This window comes from Xiphophorus maculatus, chromosome 17, assembly GCF_002775205.1.
Source record: "Xiphophorus maculatus strain JP 163 A chromosome 17, X_maculatus-5.0-male, whole genome shotgun sequence".
Classification (NCBI taxonomy): domain Eukaryota; kingdom Metazoa; phylum Chordata; class Actinopteri; order Cyprinodontiformes; family Poeciliidae; genus Xiphophorus; species Xiphophorus maculatus.
In genome coordinates this window covers 532,259-548,843 of record NC_036459.1, presented here as the reverse complement: position 1 = coordinate 548,843, position 16,585 = coordinate 532,259, and the positions used below count along the sequence as shown (strand labels likewise).

At 40.9% G+C, this 16,585-nt stretch overlaps 1 protein-coding gene across 4 annotated transcripts in view; it reads right to left on the bottom strand.

Moving 5' to 3' along the window:
- Positions 1-63: 63 nt before the first annotated feature.
- The window catches only part of LOC102233094 (SLIT-ROBO Rho GTPase-activating protein 1), a 28,355-nt gene continuing 11,833 nt past the window's right edge, over positions 64-16,585 (bottom strand). Inside the window, exons 7-23 of one of the 4 annotated variants that reach the window (XM_023350513.1) lie at positions 16,376-16,504; positions 15,381-15,602; positions 15,071-15,172; positions 13,424-13,621; positions 12,582-12,666; positions 12,472-12,499; positions 12,303-12,336; positions 11,630-11,690; positions 11,076-11,153; positions 10,852-10,986; positions 9,406-9,511; positions 8,715-8,939; positions 6,334-6,413; positions 5,674-5,878; positions 3,712-3,843; positions 1,907-2,240; positions 64-1,721 (exon numbers count right to left, since the gene is read on the bottom strand). In XM_023350513.1, coding sequence (XP_023206281.1) covers positions 1,299-1,721; positions 1,907-2,240; positions 3,712-3,843; positions 5,674-5,878; positions 6,334-6,413; positions 8,715-8,939; positions 9,406-9,511; positions 10,852-10,986; positions 11,076-11,153; positions 11,630-11,690; positions 12,303-12,336; positions 12,472-12,499; positions 12,582-12,666; positions 13,424-13,621; positions 15,071-15,172; positions 15,381-15,602; positions 16,376-16,504 — 2,577 coding nt within the window. In that variant the 3' untranslated portion in view covers positions 64-1,298. The remainder of the gene's footprint in view (positions 1,722-1,906; positions 2,241-3,711; positions 3,844-5,673; positions 5,879-6,333; positions 6,414-8,714; positions 8,940-9,405; positions 9,512-10,851; positions 10,987-11,075; positions 11,154-11,629; positions 11,691-12,302; positions 12,337-12,471; positions 12,500-12,581; positions 12,667-13,423; positions 13,622-15,070; positions 15,173-15,380; positions 15,603-16,375; positions 16,505-16,585) is intronic. The other 3 variants (XM_023350515.1, XM_023350514.1, XM_023350516.1) reach the window with 3 other exon arrangements.

The following is a 16,585-nucleotide window of genomic DNA, read 5'->3' as shown; positions in this document are numbered from 1 at the left end:
ACACACACACACTAGCTGCGTTTACATTTTTACATTGTCCTTAAAATTGCACAAATTGAAATGACAAAAATAAATAAAACACGGCAGTTTTGAAAAAACACGTTTTTCTAGTTTTTGCGCTCAGATTATTTGTTTTTTCCGCTGTTTTGAAATTAGCGTATTTCATAAAAAGGCGATGGAAACACATCACACAAGTCATGTGATCAACAGCAGGATGTTACTACTGGTGGAAACGACAAAGAAGACAACAGGAAGTGGTAAGACGATGACGGCGTCCTTCCACTTATTTACGTGTGATTTTAATTGTTTTTACTTAATGGATGGATGATTACGAATTAGTTTTTTCTCTCCACATTAGCAGAATATCTGCAGAGCTTTGTACACATTTGTAATAGAAACGTCATTAATAGCTGCGTTTTCATTGTCTGTAAAATTTAGCAAATTTTAATTACGAACATAAATTTGCTCAATGGAAACACGGCAATTTAAAAAAACTCAATTTTTATATATTTTTTTAAAGTTGCTGCACTAGGAAGAGGTGGTTTTCAGATGTATTGGAATGATCATATTTGATCAAACTGAAGGAAACATCGCATCATGTGATCAACAACTGGACTTACCATGTGAACAAACGTATTTCGTCTGATTTTCTTGAATTGTTTCTTATTGTGAAATTGTGTTTTTTCGATGTGGGTATAATACCGATAAAGGTTTGCAACGGAAACGCAGCCAGTGCCTCGCTCAAACAAACGAGAACAAACGGAGGAGGAGCCGCCGCCTCCTGCAAACACAAGAAGGCCGCCACCCAACATTCAGTAAAGATGGCCGAACAGTCGTTAAAAAGCTGAACACATTCATTAAAGTTGTGTTTTTTCTGTCACCGAGCGCCAGGCTGAGCGTAGCAGCGGAAACCGTCCAAGTCCTCCATTAGCCGACCAATCGGGCGGCGGATGCAGCAGCCAATCGGGTGTCTTCTGGGACACGACATTCACTTCACTGAAACTACGTTTTACGGGACTTTCCGCCTCACCAGCAGTTCTTTTAGCTAACCTTTGATTAATGCTTCGATACATGGAGAAAGAAAACTCCTACACACCAAGAGAGTACACACCAACCTGACGACACAGAAATATCATGGCATATCATATCATAGGTCATGTCATAGATTATAATTTGTTACTACATTAAAAGCCTTTCCTACCCTTTCTACCTTCGTGTTGATTAGAATCATTAGCGGTACCCTGATCTCCTTCTGGCCCAGTTTTGGCCCGGGTCGGCCTGATTCGGCCTGGTTTGGCTCACATGGTGCAGGATTTGTCCAGCGGGGGCGCCAGAGGCGGGGTGCTGCTTTTGGGGGGCACCACGGGTTTGGGTCTCAGGGCGGGGGGCCGCAGCGGGGCGCCCATGCGGGCAGCCGTCACCGGCTTGAAAGAGCCCAGGGCGTCGGGGGACGGGTTGGCGGGCCTGGGCGGGCCGGGCAGCGGGCTGATGGGGCTCATGGGGCTGAGCGGGCTGGGGGTGCCGGGCGTCCCCGGGGTGCCGGGCGTCCCCGGCGTACTGGGTGTACTGTGGGGGCTGGGCGACTCGGAGGAGCAGCTGGCGACCGGGCCGTTCTTCACCTGATCCAGCGTGTCCAGAACCACGTCGGGCGCCGGCCGGCGGTCCGGCCGCTCCAGCTGCCGCAGCTCGCCCAGGGCGACGCTCACCGTCTCCTCGATGTCCTGCAAACAGGAAGTTCCCTGATTAACCGAACGGCCGGACAGCTAGTCAGTTTACTTTACTTAAAAAACATCATAAAAATGTTCCATGTCATAAAAGAGAAAAATGAAATGTGATGTTTTGTCGGGTTAGGAACCAGTATTTAGTGTTGTGTAGGCATTTGCGTTGGGATCAGTGGTACCAGTACCTGGGCCAGCGTCTCGGCGTCCATCACTCTGGATCGCAGTGAGTCGCTGAAGCTGTGCTGCCCGCTGCTGGAGCGCCGTATGGGCGTGTCCTCCGGCCTCCGCAGCGAGTCGTGGCGGCTCACCGTCATGGTGACGGCGGCGGAGCGGCGCCGGCGCTCCGGGCTGTCGAGGGGCGGGGTCATGCCCTGGCCCCGCCCCAGGAGGAGATCTCTGGGGCTGAAGTGACCCGTCACGGGCGGAGAGCTCCGCTCCATCACGCCGCTGTTGCCGTGGTTATCGTTGGAGCGACAGAGAGGGCGGCGGAAGAGACCGTCGGTTCGTTTCCTCCTGTGGCTGTCATCAGGAAATTACGAAGGTAACTTTACTTTAAAAAGTCTTTATGCAATATTTAATTCAGGTTTCTGCTGATAGACTGGTTCTATTGCTTCTATCTTTGTTTCTGAGCAAAGTTTGACATTTTCAAGTTAATTTTTGTTCTGCCACATTTAGCCAAAAAGCTTCTCAGTGCTGCCCTCTTTGGGTTGAAGAGTGGCTACTGCAGTTAATTCATCTTTACGCTCAAATTTATCACTCAACTTTTGAAGTTGCTGCAAGATCTGAAAAGTCGCTAAATTTAGCGACACAGTGGATAAATTGACAACAGTTGTTTTCCTTGTTCGGTTCTCAAATTTAACCACGCCCCTTATTGTCTACAGACTCCGCCCACTTCTGGGGTTTTTTTCAAAAGGGGGCGGAGCTTTCTGCCAAGACTTTTATTTATTTCCCTTCCACTTTAGAAATCCTTATTAGAAATGAGATTAAATCCATTTCCATGTAGTTGCCCCAGAATCTGCTGGTTGTTGTAGTTTTGAATTTGTTTAGTTGTAGTTTTCATGACGGCTTATACTTTTTATGACATTTCTGTTGTTTCCTTGTTTTTACTTTTATTGACTCATTTTGTGTGGCTAATTTGTAAAACCTTTGTTTGATTTTAGAAAGACAAATTGTGCATTTTCCAGAGAAAACAGTTGAAAAAAGCCTTTAATTCTGGTGCATTTACAGAAATGTCATCTAATCTTTATTCTCCCGAGCAAATAAATTAAATTACATTAAATTAGCAGGTCTGGGTGATAAATTAATGTTATAAATTAATAGAACTTTTGATTTTTGAAAATTAAATGTTTTTATTAAACCAGTGCACTGCGCCTGGGCGGCCATCTTGTTATAAAGACGTGTTTTACAGTTTGTTCTTATTTTGACTTTGAATTCATGTCAACAGTTTGACGGGACAGCAGAGCTAGGCCAAGATTTTAATTACGACAATGAAGTCAAAATGATACGGGAATAAAATGTTGCCAGAAAAAAGTTGGAATATTAATAAAGTAGTAATTTTATGAGAACTCCAGCACAAAAAATAAATGAGAAATGTAGATAAGGAAATATTCAATCTATTAACAAATCGGCACCAAATCTTTTCTTAATATTAAAACTTTTTTCCCCTAAAATTGAGTTTTTATTTTGCCAATATTATAACTATTTAATTCACTTAAATACAGAAAATTATTTTAGCCTGGCCCTAATACTCCATTGTCCAATAAACAAAAGGGAAGATTGAAATAAAAGCTACTTTTTAAAAAAGAAAATAAAATCCTTTATTTTTCAAAAAAGGAAGCAAGAAAAAAGTTGCATCTGGTTTGAAAAAACATCAGAGTTTTTATTTCTAAGCCGCATCGTCCGGCCTGTTTCATAGATAATAAATCTTTTTTAAGCGTTGAGATCTGCAGGTGTTCACAGGTGAGACAGGAAGCGGGTTTCCGTGTCTGACCTGTTGAAGTTCTCCGGCGGTCTGATGTCAGTCGGGGAGCTCAGCTCGCTGCGGGACCGCTTGTCCTCGGTGCTGCTGCTCCCCCCGTCGCTGTCGGCTTTCTGGCTGAGCGTATCGGACATGGCGTCCGCCCTAAAGACACAGAGCACGACTCAGTCGGGACAAATCGCTGCCGAGGCAACAAAACGCTCCGATCATCAATGAAGTGATCAATAGCAGAGAGGTAGAGACTCCCTGAGTCCAATTAGTCTGTTAATCAACAGGGAGAAGATCCAGTTAGCAACAAATCCACTCAAATCCATCAGAGCAGATCATCAATTAATCACACACTAATTACTGTTTTACTGTCAAACAGCTGGAAAGAAAAAACGTCAAAAAACTGATTAATAATAATTATTTGAAACAAAAAAAAGCAAGTAAAAAATACTGAATTGATGCAAGCATTTCAACAATAATAATATTAATACGAGTAAACCTTAATTAGAACATTAAAGAAAATATACATTCATTTTAATAATTGTTTTATTGATTTTTTAAACTTTATTTCCATATTTTGAAGAATTAACATGTAAGACTTTAATAACATTAATAGAGATAATTAGTAGTTAATTAGTATTAGACTTACTATATTGTCATTGCACAAAGACAAAACAGTCAATTTGTTAACAAAATGTCAAATAGTCAATTTTAGATTCAATTTAAATGTTAATAAATTTTATAATTTCAGTTTTTTCATAATTTCTGTTTCAAAAAAAATTATTTAGGTAATTTAGGAATTTCAGAGAGAAAAATAAAACAGATTAAGTAAAAAAGGAGAAAAAACACTAATTAATTTAAAATGAAATAATTATATTAAAATAATATACATAACAAAAATAAAATATATTAATGTTGCTTTAATTTAATATGAAAATGTGTTAAAAATTTGAATCAAAGGAAAGATTACATTTAACTGAAAAAAATGAGAGTTAATGGACTGAACTCAATAAGAAAAAATTAAGTCTGGAGTGAAAATAAAAAACAAAGATTAAATTCATCTGGAGAAATCAATTAAAATTTCATAGATTTGGTGTGAAAATAGATTAAATTTAATCAAAAATTAAACAATATTGAAATGAAAAAATGAAAAGAAATCAGATTAAAAATATTAAAACAAAACAAATTAAGCAGAATAAAATACATCAGTAGATTAGCTAAAATAAGATACAATTACATATCACAGTCATTTAATAAAACTACAACATAGCATGCATATTATGTTTCTGATGTATTTTCAACTTGCATTCGTATGTTGAAATGTGTGTTATGGTTTCTCAATTTATTACATCTACACAAAAAAATGCAAAAAAGAAAAACATGAAATGTGACACATTAATTTTGTTATGCTAATCAACAATAATTAGGGTATTCTTAAGGTCAGATGTGTCAAACTCAAGGCCCGGGGGCCAAATTTGGCCCCACATAATTTTTTTATGGCCCTCTAGACAGAGGCCTTCAAAATAAAGCCTTCAAAATTACGGTTGTGTGCCTAAATATTATTTGATTAATTAAAGTGTTTTTTTCCTGTCAGATTACATCAACGTGAAAAAAGTTTAATATTGTTTAACAGATTCATCAAATGCAGAAAAATCAATTTATTCATATTTGAACAGTTTAATATGTAGGTTTATTGATAAATGTTGCCACATCTAGTCCTTTGAGTATATTCATGATCTTGATGTGGCCTGAAATAAAAATAACTTCCACAGCCCTGCTTTAGGTAATGGCGATATGTATAAATATATATTCTAAAATATTCAAAATGTTTGTTTTATAGTTTAATAATAATAAAAATAACAATAGATATGTTTTGAAATGTGAATAAATTATTCAATCAACTGAAACGACATGTAAAAAACCATCTGTTTTTGAGTTCTAAAGCATAATTAAGAAGTGATATTGTAATGTCGGACGTGTACAAACCATTTGGGACTGTTCACTCGCCTGTCCTTCACCACGATGTACTGATGAGGCACCAGGCCGCGGCTGCCGTTCAGCCGGCCCTCCCACCAGTCATGCGACGCGCGCTGGAACAGCTGCAGCGACGCGCCCTTCTTGAAGGACAGCTCGCGGCCGGACCGGCCCACGTAGTCGAACCGGGCCACCGCTTCCACGGCCTCGCCCTCTGCTGGGGAGAGACCAGGTGAGACACGGAGGTGAGGCCGACGGCATTCCAACAAGATGGAGGGCTGCCGAGCGGGAGTTGAGAACGAGGGAATGTGGCGTCTCCATGGCTGCTGTTACCACGGCAACCATCTCTCCACGAGGAGATACAAAGATGGATGTGTAATGCTGCGTTCCAGTTGTCCTCGGAACATGGAAATTCCGACTTCCCAGTCGGAGAAAAATCAACTCAGGAGTGGATTTTCCACTGGGAAACTGAGAGCAACTTTGACTACCCCCAGTTACGACTCAAGGCCGGTTTCGCGTTTCAATATGGCCGCTCCTCGCATAAAGAGTTGTAAATATTCATAAGCGTAGCCACGTTTAAGTTCCGAATTCTTAACTAGAACGCTGTTACTTCGGGTTTAACGTCCCAGGTAACCGGAACGCAGCATGTGAAGGTCAGGGGTCAGCGCGTACCCTCGTCGCTGGTCTGGGTCTCGGTACCGGCGTCCGGCTCGGTCTCCTCCAGGGCCCCAGGCTCGCTGAACGGACTCTCGCTGCAAGGAGATGAAAAGGAGGGAGAGGATCAGGCAGCGAAGCAGACCGACAAACCGTCCATTCAGCGCGGGAACAAAGGGAGGAGGACGCGCGCACAGCGGGAGGCGAGGCGCTCCACAGAACCGACAGGATGTCAGGATTTACTCAGGGTGGTGAGGAAGAGAAACACTCGTTCCTGTCAAACTAGCTGACAAGTAACATGTCTGTCGCCCTCACAGCGTCTGAAGAGTTTCTCCCCAGCACCGTTTCCATATTCATCAACTAAAACATCCTATTTTATCTGTTATGAAGTAAGGCTGGGCAATAAATCATTAACAATATATATCGCGATAGATACGTGGTTAATATTAAAAGAAAATACGTCCGATAGAATGTTACTGAACTCCGATCCAGAACCGCACAGCATTCTGGGGGATGTAGGCTTAATGCCTAGTTTACGTGGCAAGATTTTTACGTCCCAACCCATTTCCCCTTTCCAACAATCTTAAAGACGCAATGATTATCGAGATGGCTCTAAATGTAAACCTAAGATATATTCCTTGCGTATGCAGGGTGTTTAGAGTGTCTGGTCCGCTCTTAAGGGCGTCGGATGTCCACAAACTACCGCCACTGCTTCTTCCCAGTCGGCCATGTTTGTTCAGGTTTCCCGTCTGACATCTGAACGGTGGTGAGTGGAACATGTTTGTGCTTGGTGTTGTTAAAAAAGAGAATAATTTAACGTTAACTTTGGACAAAGCGTTTGGCTCTTTCCTCTTTTAATCTTCCCGGGATCCTCGGCGAGTGATGTTCTCCGCTAGTGATGCTCTCCGTGGGCGACGTGCAGCGACAAGGAAACCACAACACTGCGTGTTGACGTCACAGATCACAGAGTTTAATCCCATACAAAACAACGCATGAATCAATTAACAAAGCTGCAGAGGAACAGAGATATGCATTTTTCTCATAAAAATAAAGACAGACACGGGGAAGACAGACAAACATAAAACAAAGACAAAAAGCAAAGACGTCTTTGGAGAGAGAGCCGATGAAAAAAAAAAATGGTGGCCGCTCCCTGCATTTTCTCTCCCGACGCGAAATCTTATACTAAAGAGGTGTTTCTCTATTTAATTTATGCACTCAAGGCGTTCCTCTTGTTGACCAACTGAAACTCCCTTAAGCACTCAGAGAAACTTGGAAACTCCCCCTGATCTACGCAAAGATCAAAGGACCATCTGCCTTCTACCGAGACAAAGAAGCGGATCGCTGGCCCTGACCCCCCGTGGCTCCCACGGTCATTCTGAGTACAGAACGATCCTGAGATAAGACCTCACAGATACCTGTGAAATCTAAAGTCTCTGTCTCCCAAGGAAAATGCTAATTTTATGGCCTCCTATAGCCCGGCCTCACAGCAGGGAGGCTCCATTGAGTGATCTGCATTTTGGCCCCTGTTTGTCTGAATGCCTGCTCATCTGCTCAACAGAAAACTGTTCCAAATAAGAGTGCTGAATATACCTTTAACACATGTCGTAAGATTAACTGTATTAAGCACTAAAAATAATCATTTTTTCTTAACAGTGTGTGGTTTGATACTACAAACCTGTTATATCCAACATTTCTTATCACCATTTGTGTGTTCAGGTTTCGAAAATCGACCGGCAATTCAAAAGTCTTGCCCTTTGAACCAGGTATTAGCCATTTAACCTCTGACGGCCTAGCTAAGTCGCCCTTTGGTTACCTAGCAACAACCTGTTGAGTGAAGAGAGAAAATAATGAGACTGGATGAACCAGGAAAGATCACGTCGCCAGTTTGGCAGTATTTCAGATATTTAAGGGGAAAAAAATGAATATTGACTGATATGAAACGCTTTTGTTAAGTTGCAGTTTTATCTAAGCCTGTCACAGCAATACATTTCTCTGAACAATAAATTGTCCCAGTAAATACTGCAATAAATGATAGTAATTATTGGAAATTAACATTTAACATTTTGAGACCAGTTTCAAGTCATATGTTGATAAAGGCACAATAATGCAAGTTACCCTCTGAAAGATCAATAAAAACTTTAATTTTCTAAAGAAAAGTTGTTACTGGAAGATATTACAAACACCCGAAATGAAACAAAGGCCAAAAACAATAAATAAAATGGGAGGAAAAACCATGCTTACAACAGAAACCATAAATAAATTGGATTATGATTTTTCTGTAAATAACACTGCCCTTCAAGATATATTAATCATCAGAATGGAAATTAGAGAACTCATCTACTTTGAGGTCACTGTGAATAGAAAAGGAAACGTTAAATAAAACGTGAAGCCGGTCTCACCAGTACTGGTCGCCGGTCATGCACTTCTCATAAACCGGGCCTGGAAGCTCCTTGATGTCGGGAAAGATGTTGTCGTGGTGCAGGATGACCGTTTTGATGACCTCATTGACGTGCGCCTGGCAGGCCACCTGGTCCAGCGTGTCGGGCGTCGGCAGGAGGGTGGGGCCGAACACGATGGCCAGGTTCCCAGTGTCCATCATGTTCTCATCACTGTACTGGGAGAGGCTGGGGGAGCAAGGAGGAAGATTTTCTTAGTAAATTGGAATAAAGCTTTGGTCACTTGAGTCAGAAGTATTGACACCAAGAAAAAAAATTAAGTCTGAATTGAAACAACCCTTCGTTCATTTCCACAAGCTAATAAATGCAAAGATTTTCCACATTGTGCCTTTAAATAATAATAATAACAAAAACAGACTGATAATTGTTTTTAAATGTATAATGACTAAATGTGAAGCACTGTCTATTTTTATATCTTTGAGCTGACACACTGACACACTCCTGAATGCCTTTCCTCTTCATCAAAACCCCAATTAATGCAGCAGGAACATCACACCTGCGTGTCACACTTCCTGCCTCTCCATCCCTCGCTGTGCTTTTGTTCTATATTTATCAGAGAGGCGGCAGAACCAAACTGACGACTAGAGAGGCTTGTGTTCTCTCAGAGGGGAAGAATGAGGCAGCAGACACTCACTGGTTGAGGAAGGCGAACAGGTAGCGCATCACCACCAGTGTGGCCCTCGGGACGCCCAGCAGGATCTTCCTGATGCACTGAGCTCTCTCATACAGGTTTTCCATCCCTGCAGCAGGAAACGGAAAGAGACGTTTCCAGGCTTCATTTGAAGGGACACACTTCAGAGACAAACAGACATGAGATGGTTAAACTCCCACAATTTTCCTCCAGTTTTGCTCAAAAATGGAATCTGAGCGTTCAGTCAGACTGATTTCAGTGCATATATTTAGGTAAGCAAACAATAATTTATGTTGTGTCCATTTAAATTACAAACATTCACTCAATACGTATTCTGGCTTAATGCGCTTTACTCTGATAAACTCTTGCTCTACTTGCTTTATTCCTGCTCCTCATGTATGGAAACCCAGAATGGCCAAAAACAGGCAACATTTTGTGTGTGTTTCAGATTAAAATATGTTTATGACATGCTAATAGCTGTGTTCACAACTTAAAGGTAACCTATTATGCTTCCTTGAACAGTTTAGGATACGTTTCTGGGATATACAAAACATGTTCATTACATTTTTTGCACAAAATCATTCTTAGATAATGAGAGTTTAGCTGTTTGAGGGCCTCTTCTCACTTTAAATCCAAATAAGCAGCTGCTGGCCACGCCCTCCAACTCAACTTTTATACTTGCAGATGAAAATGATTACAAACAGATGCGCAATTATGCAACCATACATCTTTGAAAAGCAGAAGTGGAGCCTCCTGCACAACCAACAAGAATGCAGCAAGTGGTTTCTGGTTGGTGAGTCAACAACAAAACACTTGTCTTTTCCAGCAGCCATTGTACAGCTGTAAAACCAGCTGACCAAGCGTGCTAGATCTCAGCTTGAGTTGCTAGGCAACAGGCGGAACTCTTCTAGGATTGCTAGGTGATCTGTGACGTTACATTCTGGAGGTTTTTGAAACATTTCCTTTTCCTTCACCAAAAAACATTAACGTATTGCCAATTCTTATTTTAAGAGCTTTGGTTGTTTTTGGAAGCAGTTGAAGCCCAAATGGAAGAATTAAAAACATGTCAAATGTGAATTTTCCATAATAGATCCTCTTTAAAACCAACCACATACGGTGGGTTTGTGTCTAATGAAAGTATAAAATATTCTTTGGATGTCAAAAGAAACAATCAAAACCTCAGATCAAAACACTGAAGAAAAATAAAAAGACTACATAATTACATTTTGTAGTCTTAGAATATATAGTTAAGCATACAAATATGTTTCCGTTTTGCATTTCAGGTTGTATTTCTACATTTTTTGAGCTACTGACGTGAAAAAATATCTGACAGTTTTGAAAAGCTTTTATTTGGCACTGCAAACGGGAAACAAAGCGGACGAAATGTCGAGGGAAGCTGAGGGTCTGGGCTGGAGGTAAACGCGTTCAGGCGGCGCTGTCGGTACTCACGGACGCAGGAAATGAGGTCGTTGAACCTGTCCTTTGGAAACAGAGGGTTCTCCAAACCCCTGAAGTACAGCTTCAACACCCCGGCCACAGAGTTGATGTCGTGGTTGCTCTCCTCGTCTATGAGCGGGTCGTTACCTGGGCAACCAGCAGAAGCGGCGTTATCGCCTGACAGTTTTACAGCTTACCAGTCATGTGACCCTCTGACCTCACAGGCGACCTCTCACCTCTCTCGAAGCAGTTCTTGATGTCGTTGACCTCTACCTGTGAGCCTGAAACCCGGAAGATGCCCTGATGCTGAAGACCTGAGAAAAACATCTGGGTTTGACTACAAGCTGCATTACACATGTAAGTCTATAATATAAACATCGGGGGGTTAAAGTGCGGTTCGGGGGCCATTTTCAGTCCTTGGAATAGTTTTCTGTGGCCCATCGACCATAATTAAAGGCTGGTGCAGCACAAGAAATTGATGCAGATGGACACTTTGTAATTTTTCCAAAATGGGAATTGTTGGGTAAAACATTTTTCTTTTTCTTTAGCCTAGTTCACAAACATCAAACTGTTTTTACTTAGAAAGAAAACTTTGCACACCTATTGATTTAACTTGACTAAAAACAGCAAACATTTCCAAAAAAATAAAAAAGTTCAGGCCAAAAAAACAACAGTCCACTTAGAAAAAAAGTGTGATTCATAAAAAATCATATAAACTGAGTGTTGAAGTCACAACTAAATAAATGTGAAAAGAAAAAAACAAACATCCAAGCTAAAAATTGAGACGTACCGTGTAGATTAATGTAGCGGATGCAGCTTTCCACTAGCAGCGGTATGGCTTTAGTTGAATCCTATCAACACACCAAGAGAGCAACTTAACAAAAACGTTTGCTTTCAATTAATTTAAATAAGAATAGAGCAAAAGTACAAGAACCACATTATTTAAACTGGAGGAGAAATCATCCAATCAGAGAGAAGAAAGGTTATAAATAAGTTCAATAAGGATGGAAGAAGGAAAATGTTATGTTGTTGTAGATATTAAATTATTTCAATTAAAAACTAGAATTAAAATGCTTTATTTTGCTACAAATTTTTTTCTTTCACATAATTTTTTCTTACCTACTTTAAGATTGCATCAGTTGATACAGACTAAAATTGTATGTTTTTTAATGTTTATTAACCTCAATTGAGACTACATAAGTACTGAAAGCTTGGGGTAGCTTTAAAACCAAAGTAAGTTTTCACAAAGCGCAGCGTCAAAGCTAATGCTAACACGTACTTTAATCTGTATGCCGATGACACTCTTAATATTTTTATTTTAGATAGCAGTCAACTAAATGAGAAATATTGTGATTAAACTGTGGAAATGGGCAGTTTAAATGTGAGGAGTTCTCAAATGTTCTAGCTAATCACAGATGACTACCAGCAAAAGCTGACCCCTGACCCCTGACCCCGGTGTCTACCTGGTGCTTGCTATGGGAGTTCTTCCGCCCACGACTACGATGAGCAGCAAAAGGAGGAAGAAATGAAGAGAAAGAGGAGTTTCTCAGAGTTCACAGTAAAGTGGTGAAAGAGGCAAGATTGGTTATTAGCCTGAAGAGAAAATGAGCATGAAATGAGAAAAAGCCTCACCTGGTAGTCAGTAATTCAGATTTATATCCTGCAACAGGGAGAACAGAGAACATTTCAAATGTAAAACATGCAGATTATCGTCTGTAAGCCCTGAAACACGTCGCTCTTACCCTCAGCTAAGGCTTTCTTTAATATGTCATGTTTGGCCTGGAGTTTCGAGATGAGATTACTTCCCTCTAAATACTCGCGAAACTTCTGAGGATGGAAGAACAGACACAGAGCTTTACTTATCCAGAGAAATCTGCTGAAATAAAACAGATACAGTGATTCACTGCATTATTTACATTTGGATTATTGAGCCTAGTAGTAAAAACAATGCCATGTTTTCACCATGTTATTTATGCATGTATGAAAATTAATAAACCATTTGTATTTGGTTCAACGCTAAATACTTAGCTCAAAACTAAACATTAACCTAGCATCTAAAATATTAAGCTTACTAGTTAAATATTAACCTAGAAAGCTAAATGTTTAGATTCTTAGCTAAACATTGCTAATATTTAGCAAGCAAATATTAGCAATGTTTGCTTGCTAATATTTTTAGCAAGCAACAATATTTATCTCCAAATTGAATATTAATCTTCCAGTCTAAATAAATCTAAATCTAATCTTGCTTTCATTTCCTAATTCTGACTTTAATTTCTGAATTTTGACTTTTTTTTCTCAATCTCAGAATTGTGATTTTAACTGACCATCTAAAATAATCTCTAAAATCCAACATGTTCCTCCAGTAAGTTCTCCTGCTACACGACTCTCATCTTTGTCATCGCAGCAGATTAAGATGTACATTTTTTTCCAGAATCTTAAAAATCCATGATAATCCTGACTGACGTAAAACAGGAAACATGTCTGATTTATAATCTGATGAACGATGTTTTTTGTTTGCTGTGTTTCTCCAGTGAATGGAAACGAGACGCAGAAGCTTCGCTTCGCTTCGCTGCCGTTTCCTCACATTGAAGTAGAAAAGCTCCGTCTCCTGCTGGTTGGCTCGTCTCTTGGCCAGACTGGGTTTGTTCAGGTAGCCGTCCGACACGCTGGACTTGACCGACTCGGAGGACGGGCTGTGGGTGAAGCTCTGCGACACGTCGCAGTCGTCCAGCACCGTCATGTCCTGCAGCGTGGTCAGAGTGGCTCCCCAGGTCTTTTTCACCTGAAGGAAACACATTTTAAAGGTGCAGTACTTTGACTTCCCTTTCAGCCACAAACTTTCATGTGTTTTACTGGGTTTTTATGTGATAGACCAGAAAATGAGACGCTAATCTGTTAATTAAAAGATCTGAAAAGTGTGGAGTGAGTATATATTCAGTCTTCCTGAGTAAATCATAGAGTGCAAAGTACAGATTGAAATTTCTGACTATTTTTTCATGTGGAAACTCTCAAGAACGGGCTGACTGAGTGGAAAACAATTCCTGATGGACTACATCTGGACTTTGAGTAGGCCATTCTGACAGATTCCATTTGTTCAGGGTTGTTGCCTGAGTTGTCTCCAGATTTTCAGGGTTTTAATCTGGATTTTTTTTCCTGCTCGTTTTCAATCCTTTTCATCTCAGAAAGTAGCATTTTGTTGCTTGTTCAGCCATCAAACTGCTGCAGATCTCAACATAAGAGATGAACCGGGAGATTTACAGCAAAGTCTGACGACTTAAATGAAAACATTAAAACCAATTAGGGGATTTAATTCTTTACACACTCTTCATATGCAGAGTGCGTTTGTATTTACAGCGTGGCGGCTGCTTTTATGGGCCTGTGATGATGGGGGCGTGGTTGTGTGTGTGCTGGGAGCTGCTGAGACGTGCAGATGCTGCTCATTAATCCCAACTCCTTCAGCATTTTTATGCCCTTCAGGCCGAGTTAACAGCTGCCCTGTGCGCTACACGACAGCGGGGACACAGACTGCAGCAGCAGCCAGTAGCTCTGCTTTATTTTGGGACGCTACATCTGTTACATTATCACCCAATTAAAACTGTATAAATTACCACAACTGAAGAAGTTCTGACGCTGAAAAACATGTGATCTCAGGGGTTTTCACCCGGTTTAGTGTTTTTATTTCACACTTTGAGCAAACAGCTGGAAAAATGCTCTGCAGGATTCATAGTCTCAACATAAATCCACTTATTTTCTGATATGTTTGCAGGTCAAACGTCCTAATCTGTTTGGATAAAAGTTGCAGGATTGTTCATCTGCAGCTCTGCGTAGTTGGGGAGCCATTTCTAAAGTTACAGCCAAAAATAGTGGCAAAAATTTTGATTATTTAGCCCAACATAAAAGAAAAAAGTCATATTTTAACCATGTTAATTTATTTATAAGCATAGTTTAAGCTACATATTTAGCTCCAAACTAAATATTTAATTAGCAAGCCAAATAAGTAAAATAGAAACTACATATTTTGTTAGCTACATATTTAGTCTGAATCTAATGATTCATTGAAACTTTATACATTCTATCTATATATATTCCATAATAAATCTTTTTATGAAATAACTTTAAAGAGTTCCTTTATTGTAATTGATGTCTGGTTGTTAGTGGGAGTCCAGTGGATTTTATGTTTAGATAGATTTGAGATCTCTGACCGTCGTCTGATTGCGTTTGTGTGTCTGACCTCTTCATTCTCGATCTTCAGGGACGCCAGGCGGGTCTGGAGCTGAGTGAGGCGCAGCGACAGCTCAGCCTGGACCTGCGGCTGGGAGGCGATCTGGGTCGTCTGACAGGAAGCGAAACGTCACCAACACAAGAAGAAAAAACTGCAAATCCTCAGGTCAGAATCCTGATTGACTCTGGTTTACCGCTGCAGTAGCTATTTCTGTTTATTGCCAATTATGTCAGGATTTGTCCTCCGTAGATTACCAGATAAATACGTATAGAAAGAGATGAATCAGGAGTTTTGTTGTTATTTTTCTGGTTGAACTCACTGTGTCGCCCATGTGTGCCTGGAATCCGAAGCGCTGCGGTGGGCAGAAGGCAGTAGGGTAGAGGCCCAGCAGACGCTGCCTGTCGCGGGCCGGGTCCAGGTTCTCCACAGCCCCCTCCAGCACCTCCAGGCCCGCCCGCCTGGAGGCTTCAAGGCTCAGTTCGGCGGATAGGTAGGTCCTCAACGCCCGGCTCAGACTGGAGTGGTACCCTAAGTCACAGCACTGAGAAACAATCAAGGCAAAGTTTTAAGAGTTCTGCAAACTTATTTTGGGAAAATCGTTCTGAATGTTTGAAGAAGACGCTGAGAGTAACTTCCTTCTTAACGAAATGTGAACATAAAACTGAACCAGAGTTCACTTCAGCCAAACCCAGACCGAGTTTTGTAGGCAAACCAGAGTTTCCCAAACAAACCGGACTTTAAGGCCAACGGACTGGAGTTCAATTAAAGGGCCAGTATTCTGTGTTTTCCAGGCACAAGGAGCCATTTTATGGCATAATCAAATAACTATGTTTTCTCTAGTTGTTGTAAAAGTACTATAAAGGAAATTTGACTTTGATATGGAACACCTTGAAATAGGGCCTCTGTCTCTTTAAAAACTCCTGCTCTTTCTGAAACTCCGCCTCCAGGAAGTCATTAACCCTGCATTAACCCTTTAACGGTGGTTTTACCAGCGTTGCTCTGAGCAGCAGCGTTTGCTAATTGCTGCTGGCTAGTCTGAAGGAGCTGAGTGGGGGAGGAGCTGTGTTTCGAAGGCGGGGCTAGGGCCACCCAGGCGTTTTGCAGCTGAATGGTTGCCATGGAGATTAAAGGATTTCTCAAACATGCATTAAAGAATCAAGTCAGCATTCCAGGTTTGATTTTGACAACGGAATAACATAAAATGGAAAGCTCAAAAACTTATATTTCCGTAATACTGCCACCAGAATGAACCCTGAGTTGAGTTCATCAGACTGTTCAGAGTCAGAACTCCGTAGCAGCAGATTTTTTACTCACGTCGATGATGTCGGGCAGATCGTGGATGTAGTATTTAAACACGGAGGCATTGGTCGCCTCCAGAGTCAGTAAATACTCATTTCTGGCTTTCAGAGTCTTCAGTTTGTTCTCTGAGTATTTCGCCTTCCTCTGAGAACAAAAGGAACAAAATATTAAACACATGAATCCTTTCCTAGTTCTGCACTGATTCCCGTAACAGTTATTCATTAG